The sequence below is a fragment of the Gavia stellata genome, chromosome 2, assembly GCF_030936135.1.
Source record: "Gavia stellata isolate bGavSte3 chromosome 2, bGavSte3.hap2, whole genome shotgun sequence".
Taxonomy (NCBI): domain Eukaryota; kingdom Metazoa; phylum Chordata; class Aves; order Gaviiformes; family Gaviidae; genus Gavia; species Gavia stellata.
In genome coordinates, this window is record NC_082595.1 from 19840250 (window position 1) to 19852228 (window position 11979).

The 11979-nt window shown below is 50.3% G+C and overlaps 1 protein-coding gene across 1 annotated transcript; it reads left to right on the top strand.

Moving 5' to 3' along the window:
• The first annotated feature begins 2965 nt into the window (after positions 1-2965).
• TCTE1 (t-complex-associated-testis-expressed 1) lies at positions 2966-9872 on the top strand. The gene is given in 5 exon segments (XM_009817256.2): positions 2966-2996; positions 3524-3787; positions 5670-6238; positions 7333-7782; positions 9696-9872. Coding segments are annotated over 5 exon segments (1491 nt in total).
• The last annotated feature ends 2107 nt before the right edge of the window (positions 9873-11979 follow it).

The following is an 11979-nucleotide window of genomic DNA, read 5'->3' on the forward strand; positions in this document are numbered from 1 at the left end:
GGGGCATAACCATCCTCAGAAAGAGTTTCTCCTGCACTTACAAACTCGCCAGTAAACTCAGTGTTTACAGTTGCTCCATTTCTTGGATCACCGTACTGCTGGTAGGAGGCATCAGCCAAAGGTCACCGGTTTCCATGCAACTCTCCTTTTTTGGTCTCTCTGGGCTTTGGTGTGAATCAAAAGAGCAGAAATCTTTTCAGATCAAAACAGTTCAACTGAAGAAGGTTTGTTAGGCATGCTAGGTAGCAGCGTAAGTTTGCTGTGTGACTGGATTTCTGTCGGCTTCTTCCTGGGAAAGGAAGTGTGATTTCTTCTTTTTTAGAAGTTTTAGTATCATTTACCTTTCAGCCTAATGTGGGTGTTAAATGACATAAACTGGGAATTTACTACATGGCCCTTCTCACATTCGTTGTATATCATTTAATAAAGCCTTTTTAGTATAAGTGACTGATGTCTATGTAGAGTGGGTGGGAAGGAGCGTGCATTTAACGCTGTTGACTTGGCTTATTGATAGTGAATTACAAGCTTCTCTGGTGTTTAAATACGTGCTTAGCAAACCTGGCTGTGGGAACTGGCCTGGTGTGTTAGCTCCGGCTGGGTGAGTCTCCTGCAGCCAAGGTGGAGGGGATGCAGCGGTGAAAGAGGCCCTTCCCCAGTGGGGTGTGCATGCTGGGGGTGGTGGGAATGGATGCGGTGTGAGCAGTGACTCAGCGTCAGACTCAGCCCCCCCCTCCCCGGCACCGCAGGCGTGGGGTTGATTCAGACGCCTTGCGGGCTGGCTGTCGCACGCCGGCAACCTTCCGCTTGCTGGCTTCACACCAAATGCTGAGCAGGGATGGCGGGTCAGTTGAGCTGACTTCTTGTGGAGCTCAGGTCAAGCGAAAGCTGCTCAGCACCCTGGGCACAGAGAGCCCGAGCTGTCTGCCTCTCTTTTGGGGCCGCCCTACATTGGGGCTGGTCCACAGCTGTGTAGTGCACACGTGCTGACCTCCCACTGCTGGTGAGCTTCGCTCAGAGAGCTTCATCCAATGTACGGAGGGGCTGCACTGTTTCTAGAGCTGGGTTTTGGCTCTGCCTGAGGGCAGCTGTGTCTGCTGCTTGGTCTCCAGAAGCCCCGTTGGCCGTCCCGCATGCACCGCGGGTTATGTACCCTCTAAAAATAGATCTGCCATCGGTAAACTGGCAATCAGATCATCCGCTGGAATGCAGCCATGAAATAATCCTAGGCCACCAATGCTGCACTGGCTTTGCCCAACAGCTGGCCCTTAACGATTGCTTCCAAAAGGTCAGGAAAGCCATCAGAAGCTCCAATTAGCTGTGACTGGCCTGGGGGACAGAGTGACACAGATGCTTTTTGAATAGGACAAAGGACGGAGCAAGGAGAAAAGATTTTTCCCAGTCACCTCTCCTGTATTAATGCCACCTCACTGCCATCCAGCTGTGCTTTGCCCTTCTGCTGAAGTCCATCAGGCACCAAGAACTGGGTTCCAGCTGGGTCAGTGTGCTGTGGAGAATCAGGCCTCTTCTCCTCACCCTCAGTGGTGGCCTGCCATCACAGCACCTTCCTCTGGGAGCAGGGAGCTTCGCAGAGAAAGGACTCCCAGTCCTCACATCTGCCTGTCACCCATTCCTTCTCCTTCCACACCCACCCTTCTTCAGACCAGGCTCCCTTTTTCTACAGCCTTTGCCTTTGTCATCCTCATAGCAGTGCCTCCCAGGAAATACAGCTTCCCTGCCCTTGGTGCCCTTCGTCCTCCTGCTTTGTGCTGGAGGATGCCCTGCCACTGCTATCTCCACCCTTTCCTGACTCTCATTCTGAAATGGTTACTCTCTTCTCACACCTGCTTCAAGTGCATTTGAAGAAGCCTTTGCTGACATATTTGCTGCAGTACAGCATGAATCATTTTGCTCCTCTCCTCTAGTTCTCAGCATTTCACAGATCTGCTCTCTTCCCTCTATTGCCGGTTCCTTTGCAGGCCCTTCCTCAGGTGTCTTTTGGAGAGGGAAGGAGCAGAGGGAGGAACACTAGCAAAGCCAGCTACAAAGCTTTCAGGGAGAGAGGAGCAGCACAAACTGGGAGGGCAGAGGAGAAGGGAGCAGCCTTGTACAGGGGAAGGACATAAGACTGTCTGGCTCATGCCCTTCACAAAGGAGGAGCTGCCTGGGATCAAAGCCCTGTTCAGCTGAGGGATGTTGTGGCACAAGATACTACATGGCAGTTATCTTCTTTGCAGGATGTTATCACAGGATCCTTTTGAGCCTACTGTGGTGCAAGGCCACCTTTACCCTGAGGCATCCTCTTAGTCTTGCAGGAAGCTGTCCTCATCTCTGACATCGCCATCCATCCATCTGCCCCATGCTTCTTGTAGGTGTCCTGCAGTCTCTAACTGCCCAGCCCTGCGCTGCAGCCCTGTTATGTCCAGTTAGCCCCAGTAAGGATCAGCATGGGTCTGTATGCCCTGGGAGATGCTCACCAAGCCTTGTTGCACCCAGGACTCAAGGGGCAGACTCCTTCCTAGTGTATTCTCTACCTCTTTCAGACTGGTGGGGCTGGGAAGGAAACCATTAGGACTTCCAGGCAATAACCATACTCATGGGATCCTGATGGCTGAGAGTGCTGGTCCTGAGGTTGGGGTAGGAAACAGCAAATGGGAAACTTTGGTCTGGGAAAGCTCCGCAGAGGTAATAGGACTGGGCATCCTGCCTTCTGCTCCAGGCTGGTTCTTTTAGCTCATATCTGCTTAGGCTCAGTGTGGTCTGAACAGGTCTAACCCATCTCATCAGTTAATGGATGTTTGGAAGTAGTTCAGCTAGAGAGTAATTGGGAAAAGCAGAAAAAAAACCCTAATACACTTATAGTGTATTCACCTGTAAAGCATCTGTCTTTAAATAAGAACAGACATAGTGGATCAAATCAGGGGATGGTCTGGCCCAGTATGCCATCTCTGACAGTGGCTAGAAGCAGATGCCTGGAGGAGAGTAGAAAAACAATGCAAGTATGTGTGTTTCTTTCTTCCAGCACTCTCCCCGCCTCCAGCTGTGTTCAACTTACACTGAGCCAGACGTGGTTTCTGTGCATTGAACCATTCTCAAGGGGGTTCTCTTCCATGGACTTGTCCTGGAACCTGCACAGACTCTCAGCATCCACAACATCCCGTGGAAAGGAATTACCCAGTTCAACTGCAGACCGTGTGAAGAACCATCATTTTCCTTTGCTTTAAACCCAGCTCCTGCCAACTTCACCTATTTCCTTTATTGGAAAAGACAGTAAACAATCAATTCCTGCCTGTCCTCTTCAATAGCACCACGTTATTATCTGCTTATTACGTGTGGTACCTAGAGACCTCTTTGTACATGGCAGCGTGTAAAGATAAGGCTGAATAATAGCTGTTTTCCTGCAGTGCTTCCAGACCAAGCAGAGGAGGCAGGCAAAGGGTGGGGGCCAAGTGCATTACAGGAGGGTAGTGTGAGCAGACCATTCTTATTGCTGGTCTCTTTCTAAAGTTGCCTTTTTCTTTTGCAGGCAGCCCAGCTGGAAAATGTGGTCATGACTCTCAAGCAATTTCCCTCTTGCTCCTCCTGAAGGAGACGTGGGTCCTGAGAAGGATGCAGCAGCCAGCGGCTGGTGACCGGGGCACAGCCGTTCCCTCGCTGTATCCATCCCAGGCCAGCCTCGCTGCTGACTCGTACTATACACACCGCCTCATTGAAGATCCCGAGTGGTCCCTTGCTACTGTCCCCCACCTCACTGAGCTCTGCCTCCAGCATATCGTTCACAATTTCGAAAGTAAGCGGGAGCGCGTTTTCCCTGACACACATGGAGAGAGAGCGTCAGTCCTGGGGAGCAGAGGGTCAACAGGGCAGGCAGATGCATCTGAAAGGCAGTGTGGTACCCAGCCCTGCCAAAGGAACAGATGGGAAGAAATGTCTCCTCAGGCAGCTAGTTAAACAAACTGTTTAGTTGCTAAGTATGTACTTGTACACTCCAGGGATGGCTGTAGTCCTCTGGGCTGTTATCCAGGATGTGACCCTGCCCTAACCTTGTCCTATCATTTCTTCTTCCTTCTGTGCTCTGCTTGGACACACTTACCTCAACCATGGCTAGGGCTGTGGAATCGCTGTTTCCTTCTCTTGATTCACGCACACGTTATGGTAGCACTCGAGGTTGGAGCCCTGTTGTGCTGAGTGCTGTACAAAGAGATGGAGAATTGCTCCTGGCTTGGAGGAGCTACCATCTCAGAATATGTATTGTACTCACAGTCTCAGGCGTTCTCCATGACTTTTGGTGGTGATGTGACAAGTTACATCCTCAGGCAGGGAATGTGCTTTCGAAGCAGGTGGACTGATGAAACATAGCAAAACAGAAAAAGCATGTCCCATCTGGGAACTGACTGGGACAGGGAAAGGAAGGGCCTACCTGTCTTTTTGGCTGACTCAGTGAAGTGACAGCAAAGACCAAAGGTAGGTCTAAGGCTATGTCCACATTGGGACTGTAAGACAGTACAGAGGAGCTCAGTGCTGTCTTACGCCAGGAGCTGATAGTACTTGGCGGTCTGAGCTGGGACACCCCTGCAGACATATCAGCCTGGTCAGTCAGGCCGATGCCAAATGGATTGGACATGGTGCGCACATAAAAGCAGTGTGCTCAGTGTCTTGGGGACCCTCGTGCCATTACCTGAGCTGTGCAGCTGCATCTTGCCCATTGCTGTGGTCTGAGTGAGCCTGAGTGAAGCTAGCCCAGTTCTGCCCATATGCGTCCCACCTTTGCTTGTGTCGTGGGACTTTGCAGAGAAGGTCACTGCAGTGCCAGCTGTAGGACACTGGAGAACAGACTCCAGGAAGAGGCTGTGGTAAAACTCTGGGTGTCCTTAGGAAGGAAATGCCACAGAGACAGAGGAAATACAAAGCTAACCCCGCTTTGTGTCTCAAAATCTGATTTCCCATGCACAGATAGGCCTCTCCACTGATTTCTGTTACTCAACACTACTGTGTACATGTCACCAAGTATTCGTGCTGTGAGTATGCACAGCTTTTCTCTGGCATTTCTTACCACAAAGAACTTCCACCAGACAGAAGCCAGCTGAGACTTAGGGCGAGCATCGGGAAAGAGAATGAGGGGAGAAAGCTCCACAAGGTGGACCTAAAGGCTAAGAGCGTGTCTCAGTGGAAAGGAACAGGAATCAATTTGGGGTAAGACAGACAACTGAATTAAGATAAAAAGGCACGAGGACTTGCATAAAGAGCACAGGCAGTTGTTCTCAAATATCATCCTTCAATATGCTTAGAAACCAAAGGGAGAAAGTTCAGCAAATGACAAGCCAAGCTTTCCCATTGCTGTGAGGCTGAATTAGCTCCCTTGGGAGCAGAAGTCCTGCTCTGAATATAAACTGCATTCAAACTAAATTAAATCTGTGAGCTAAGTTTCTGATGCAGTTCCCAAATATTATGGGGGTAAACCCAATTATGCTGATGTTTTACTGTAAAAGTTAGAAATCCTACACATTTTCCGCCAGCTTAGCTCCCTACACCAGCCACTGGCAGCTGAGAAGAGAGCCAGTATCAGCAGAGGGGAGGGCATGGGCACACAGCTGGGGGCCCAGGCAGAACCATAGTGCCAGCCACGGTTCCTACAGCCCAGACTAACCTCTCCTTCTCTTCATCCCCTCCAGAGAACCCTATTTTGGACCGTCTTCTGCCTGAGCACCAAAGGAAGGTGCTGGACAGGCTCTCCACTGGCCTTCCGCTCGCTGTGACTGCAAACCTAATAAGCGATGAGGACTACTGGAGGAGGTGCTGCAGTGAGCGCTGGCAAGTGTGTGACATCTCCAACTATGGAGACAGCTGGAAACGGATGTTCTTCGAACGTCACCTGGAGAACATCTTGAAATGTTTCATCCCTAACACCACAGACCCCAGCCAGGTCCTAGACCTCATCCCGCTCTGCAAAGACTATGTGCGGAAACTGGAGGTTGAGCAGTTCCTGCCACCAGTGCAGGTGGATCAAAGGGAGGAGAGGGACGACCTCTCTGATACAGGGAGTGATTTTGGATTCGGCGAGGTCTCCACGCATCACTACGACCTGGGAGTCCTCATTACTGCTCTCCCTTACCTTGAAGAGCTTCATCTCACTTATGGCGTGAAGGACTGTGGCATGAACTTCGAATGGAGCCTCTTTAACTTCACCCACCAAGACTGCTGCAACCTGGCTGTCGCCGTGAAGATGTGCCACAACTTGAAAGTAACGTATCCCAAACTGAACCTTCCTTCCTCAGCTAGATCTTCAAATTGCCCAGCGATAGAAACCCAGGGACCAGTTTTGCTTGCTGGCAGCACCCTTCCTTTTGCAAGTTGCAGTCTGGCAGCGTGCAGAGATGTTAACTTGCTGGCCTAGTGCTGAGTATCTTGTTCTGCATATGTCCTTGTCAGAACAGGTTGGCAGCGGGTCGGTGAGAAAAATACTTGCTCGCACAAAACATGTTCCCCGTAGTGTAAAAGAAAGCAACACTCCTGTTTTAACTCCTCACGCAGTTCTGGGAGGGAGGAGAGGAGAAGCCCAGAGGGAGTTTTTCATAAGGAGTTTTTGGTAGTTATGCTCAGTATATACATGTCAACATGCCCCAGAGGAGCAGAGACCCCCAAGAAGAGCATGCAGAAATACTCACATTTGCCTTAGAGTGATGAGGTGTTTTCCTTCTGGGCACTAACACCATCTTCAGTTCTGTGGCAACTGCAGTGCAGATACTCAGCCCCTCCAAAACATCAGTAGGCATTGCTATCCGGAATGCAGCCAGAGAAAGCTGGTTGAACGCTCTCCCCACAGATTGGCATACTTTGGCAAATACTTGTCTGCTTGGCTTCCAGAAGAGAAATTACCTCTCCTGTGGCTATTAAGGTGCCCTGGCCATGCAGGACGTTGCCCTTCACAGAGAGCACTGTAGTTATCACTGGTGCACGTGCTCATTCAGACAGTATTCAACTGTGATCTGGGGTGAGTTCTGCTGTTACTCTCTGCAGACGTTTGGGCAGCTTTATTTCATTTGATTTAGTCCCCTGTGTCAGAGATCCCATGGAGTCAGAGGACAGGAACAGGCATTTCCAGGAGATAAACCATTTCTCCCTAGAATGGGCATGTGACATCAGTGACATGCCCTGCCTGCTAGAAGTATCTGCCCACTATAAAAGCAACTACTTGAACCTACTGGCTAAAGGTGTCTGAAGTGAAGGGAGATGAATCCTGTCCGGTGGACCATAGGCTTAACTCCCTTGAGGTCTTGTACAAAGCTCAATCCAAAGTGCTGGCTGTTTTAGTGTCCCTGTCCTTTATGCCCACAGGTTTTCAAGCTGACACGAAGTAAAGTGGATGATGACAAGACCAGGCTGCTGGTCCGTAACTTACTGGATCACCCCTGCTTGGTGGAGCTGGACTTGTCCCACAATCTCATCAGGGACAAGGGAGCACAAGCTGTTGGCAAATTGATCAACTGCAGCAGATTAGAAACCCTCAATCTGTGTAACAACCAGATCCGTCATCTGGGGGCTCAGGCTCTTGCTCAAGCCTTGGCTGAGAACTCCACCCTGACCTCCCTGAATCTGCGCCTCAACTGCGTGGAGGACGAAGGCGGGGAGGCGATCGGCCGTGCCCTGCTGACCAACACCACTCTGAAGTCCATCCATCTGGGAAGTAATAACCTGTCAGAGCCAACTGCTACGCTTTTCTCCCAGGTCCTGGCTCAGAACACCACCCTGACAAGTATCAACTTCTCATGCAACCACCTGGGGCTGGTAAGAGAATCCCCTTCTCCCTGCAGTTTGTGAGCCTGCGTGGTGGCCTTGCAAAGCAGATGCTGAGCCTGCCTTGCCTCAAAACCACAGAGGCAAATGCATCCCTCACTTTGCAAGCTTGCTGCGATAACAATCAGTTGCAAGCAGGGAAGAGACTCTAGCAGACAGCAGGAAGGAGAAGGACATCTTCTGTGCACGCACATGCATTTACCTCACTCATTACATCTAGCTCTGTTCACAGGGCTGAATCTGGCTTCCAGGCTTTGGGCTTTTGGGCAGAGAGGGATTTTTCCCCCAGGAAACTGAAAAGCAGGGAGTATGTCTGGGAAAAATCACAGCTGCTTAACACACGTGGGAGCAGATAATAATGATAGGTGGCATGAGACAATGGCCTTATGCATATCCTCTGTGCTTTGGATCTGCTGTGCCATCTATCACTCAGCAGCAGACAGTGTCACCCTTCCCAGAATCTCTCCTGTCCATCATGCGCTCAGAGGAGACTGTTAGAAAATTGGCTCAGTCGTTGAGCTCCTTTAACTCACCCTGCAGCTCTGGAGTGGTGCAGTGGGTCAAGAGTGTCACGTCTGGGTGCTTGTAAGTGGCCCCTAAACCACAGGCTTACATTTTCTAGACAGAGGAGCATCCACAGATCTTACTACATCCCTAAGAGCCGCAGTATGCAACATGCCCACAAACCGGAGCGCTTCTCTTCCGCTGATTAAAAAGAGCTTTAGAAATCTGAAACTAGACAGCCAAATGCAATCATGCTGGCTTTTAAACTTTCTGCGCTGCCTCAATTTTTCTCACTGTCACAATAAAGAGACAGCAAGACCAGCTGTCCCTACTGGCAGGAATATTGGCGTCAATGTGTTTGACAACGGTTTTAAAAGGATTTGATGGCAGAAAACCTTTTGTGAGTTCTGAGTTTTATGAGCCTGGACGTGGAAAACCATTTGAGTTTAATGATACAAGGGGGCAAAGGTTGGAAAGAGTAGAAGGATTTTTGCTTAGTAAATAATAACCTCCATGCTTAGCATCTTCTTTCTGATGAGCTCTCCTGTTACCCATTTGTGAAGCTCCACAGCAGCCCAACAAGTGGGCTGGTGGTATTATCTTTGGGGAAACAGGGATCTTTGCTAGAGATGCATCAAATACTGACCTCCGTACCCCATTAAAAAGAGACTCTTTCCCAGTCCTTTCTGTTCTGTCCTTTTTGGCAAAAGATCTAAGAGGCAGGGTGCTGGGATGAGGGGACCGCCTGGATGGACGAGATGGGGGCAGGAGGTGTATTTGGTACCTGAAAGAGAATAGGTGTTGGGTAAAAAAAAGTCAAATTTTCACATCCCTAAAGACAGTGCTTCAGGTAAGGCAGGGAAATGCCCCAAAGTGAGTTGCCTCCCTAAGGCTATCTACATCACATTTTCTGTCCCATGCAGGCTGGACATCAGTTGCGTGAGATGTTCCCTCCAGGAAAGCCAACCCAGCCTGGGAAATGGCATCCAGGCAGGAGACTGCCGAGACGAGGTGCAGCACACTAATCACACTGCCATTTGTCCCCATCCAGCAGCGAGCTGGGGAATGGGGGACAGGGGAGAGCAGAGACTCCGCTCAGGTTATCATCGCCAGCTGTGCTATTAACCAGCCTGAGCTTGAGGACTCCTGACATGGTACCCAGAGGGAGTCATTAGCATGTGTCATATCATTGAGTGCTGCATAAGGTTACACCCCTCCCATGTGTACTTCTCCTGTGAGCAACATTTCAGGCTTGGGTGAAGACCTTCGTCCCTTTTGACACCATCTCATGGGCTTCCCATCACCAGCAGCAGAAGTTGCCCTGGGGAGGAGGGAAAGGGAGCAATACACTTCACTTTTGGATCTCCTCCTTTAACCCCTCCCTTCTCACCTGTTTGCAGGATGGTGGGAAGCAGCTGCTTGAAGGGCTGGCGGATAACAAGGCTTTGACCAAGCTCGACCTCCGCCTGGCAGAGGTGGACCAGGAGACCGAGTACCTCATTCACCAAATTGTGTGGGCCAACCGGGAAGCGGCGAGGCTGGGGTCTCTGCAGCATCCCCCTGCCAAACCCCTCTGAAGAAAATGCTCCAGAGAGCAATGAGCTTTGCAGGTGCGGTGTTGGAGATACTTCAGAGGCTTGGCTTTATTCATATTTCTGAGAAACACTCAACTCGTGGCTGCCACCACAGCCTTTCCCAGATCCCCATCATCCAACCTGTGACTTAATATGAGACAAACGTTGGACCTCATGGGACTGCAGTGGCATCACAGAAGCAATCTGCCTCTTGAGCCCTCTCTCCCACTGCACCCGAGACTAAATCCCACCTCCTGTGGTGTTTCTCACGTCCTCCGTCAGCAAGCTTAGTTCAGGCAACTGGATGTTGTTCCACCTGTAAAGCAGCTAAGGTGAAGTCTCCACCATCTAAATGGTCTAGTCCAGACCTAACCTTCAGGGCAAGCAGCTCTTTTAGGCTTTTTGCTAAGGAGGACATGAGATGCATGGAGGATAGAGCCAATGTTGTTTCTAGTTCCTTGGTAGCTTTTTCTGGCTATTGCTCTGCACAAGGATTTATTCATTTTTATAGCAAAATCTGTCTGGAGTCTCAGATACGGGTAGTGAAAAGTAAAAAAAAAATAAACTCAGTAAGTGCTAGGTCTCTCCACCATGGTTTCCTGCTTTGAGTTGCTATGCCTTTGATCAGTGCTAGCCTGCTTTGCAAACAGGTGAATTCTTTACAACCAGATGCTTACCTTAACTAGTAGTGCTCTTCTATGCAAACCTGTCAAAAAAATCTGTGCTTCGTGTAACTTTAAGCTAGAGGGTTCCCTGCAGGACTGCTGGCCCACACAGCCCACAGGGTTGAAAACGGAGCAGCTTCCTTCTGCCCCACGGGCGGTGGCCACCTGAGGACAGGACAAGGCACATACCTGATTGCCTCTGTCCTCCGACTGCCCCACTCAGGAGAGGTCAGCAGGGAATTAAGCAAGCGGGCTGACCTCCATCCCCTCCTGCCCTCTGAGCAATGCAGGGGCTTCACATGCCCGGCACCAGCGCTCACAGACCCACCGCTGGCAGCCACCTCAGTGAATCATCTGAAACTTTTATTACACCGATTTGGTTTACAATCTTTGTACTTTTATATTTCCAACAAAAAAGGCAACATTGTGATATACTGTTTGTACATATATAGAGAGACAGACAGAGCTAGATCATATTGACAGAGTTGAAAAGTAAAAACTGTTTCCCAGTGTTCACAAAAGAATTTGTTCGCCACATACCCGCTTCTGCCTTGCTCTGCCTGATGCACACAGATGCCCACAGTGCTGCCGACCACCGGCCCGTGGCCAACAGGACCTTTACCTCTGCCATGTCATGCCCTTATAGATCAGAATGGATGGAGTGCGAAGCTGTCCCTGTCAGCGGTGGCCACACGAGGGGTGCCAACAGGGCTCAGCCTCAAGCCCTCACGGGTGTGTGTAGCTCCCTTCCCAACTATTCACAGATGCTCCAGGGGCTACATCCACAAGAAATCCTATCCAGTGGCAGCAGCTGTGAAACCTCCCCACCCAGGCATCTCGCACTACTTGTTTCCCATCCTCGAAACCGAGGTATTGAATAGATTTATTTCCTTTTATTTGCATTTACAAAATATTTCCACTGAATGACAGACCTGAATGAGATGAGAACTTGTGTTCAGAAACAGCAGAAAAACCCCAGATCAGCATCAGGCTGATGAAGGAACAGCTCCAGCAGTGAGGGTGGGGTGGGGGCTTAATGGGGGTGGTCTGGTCCTGGACGAGCCTGCCTGTAGCTCCAAGTACAGGGCTGTGTCTGGTCAGCCAGTTGTGCAATGAAAGCTCGTGCTGGGACGGCAGCGATGAGAACCCTCAGACATGCTAGCAGACACATGAGGAGGAACTGGCCGCCAGAGCCAGTAAGGAACAGGGATGGAAAGAAAAGAGCTTGGGAAAACTTATCACCACCAGAAAAACCGTTGACTTGCCTTCCAGGATACTCACAGCTCCTCTTCCTGCAAATGTCCGAGACTGTTAACACCACCTGAGCACCCTCCAAACCTGCTCCTGGGCTGCCACATGCAGAAATGCCTGGACAGGTAGCTGCTGCCTGGAGAACCCTTTGCCTTCCCTCCCATCAATCTTTCGGCCAAACAGCAAAGCCCAAA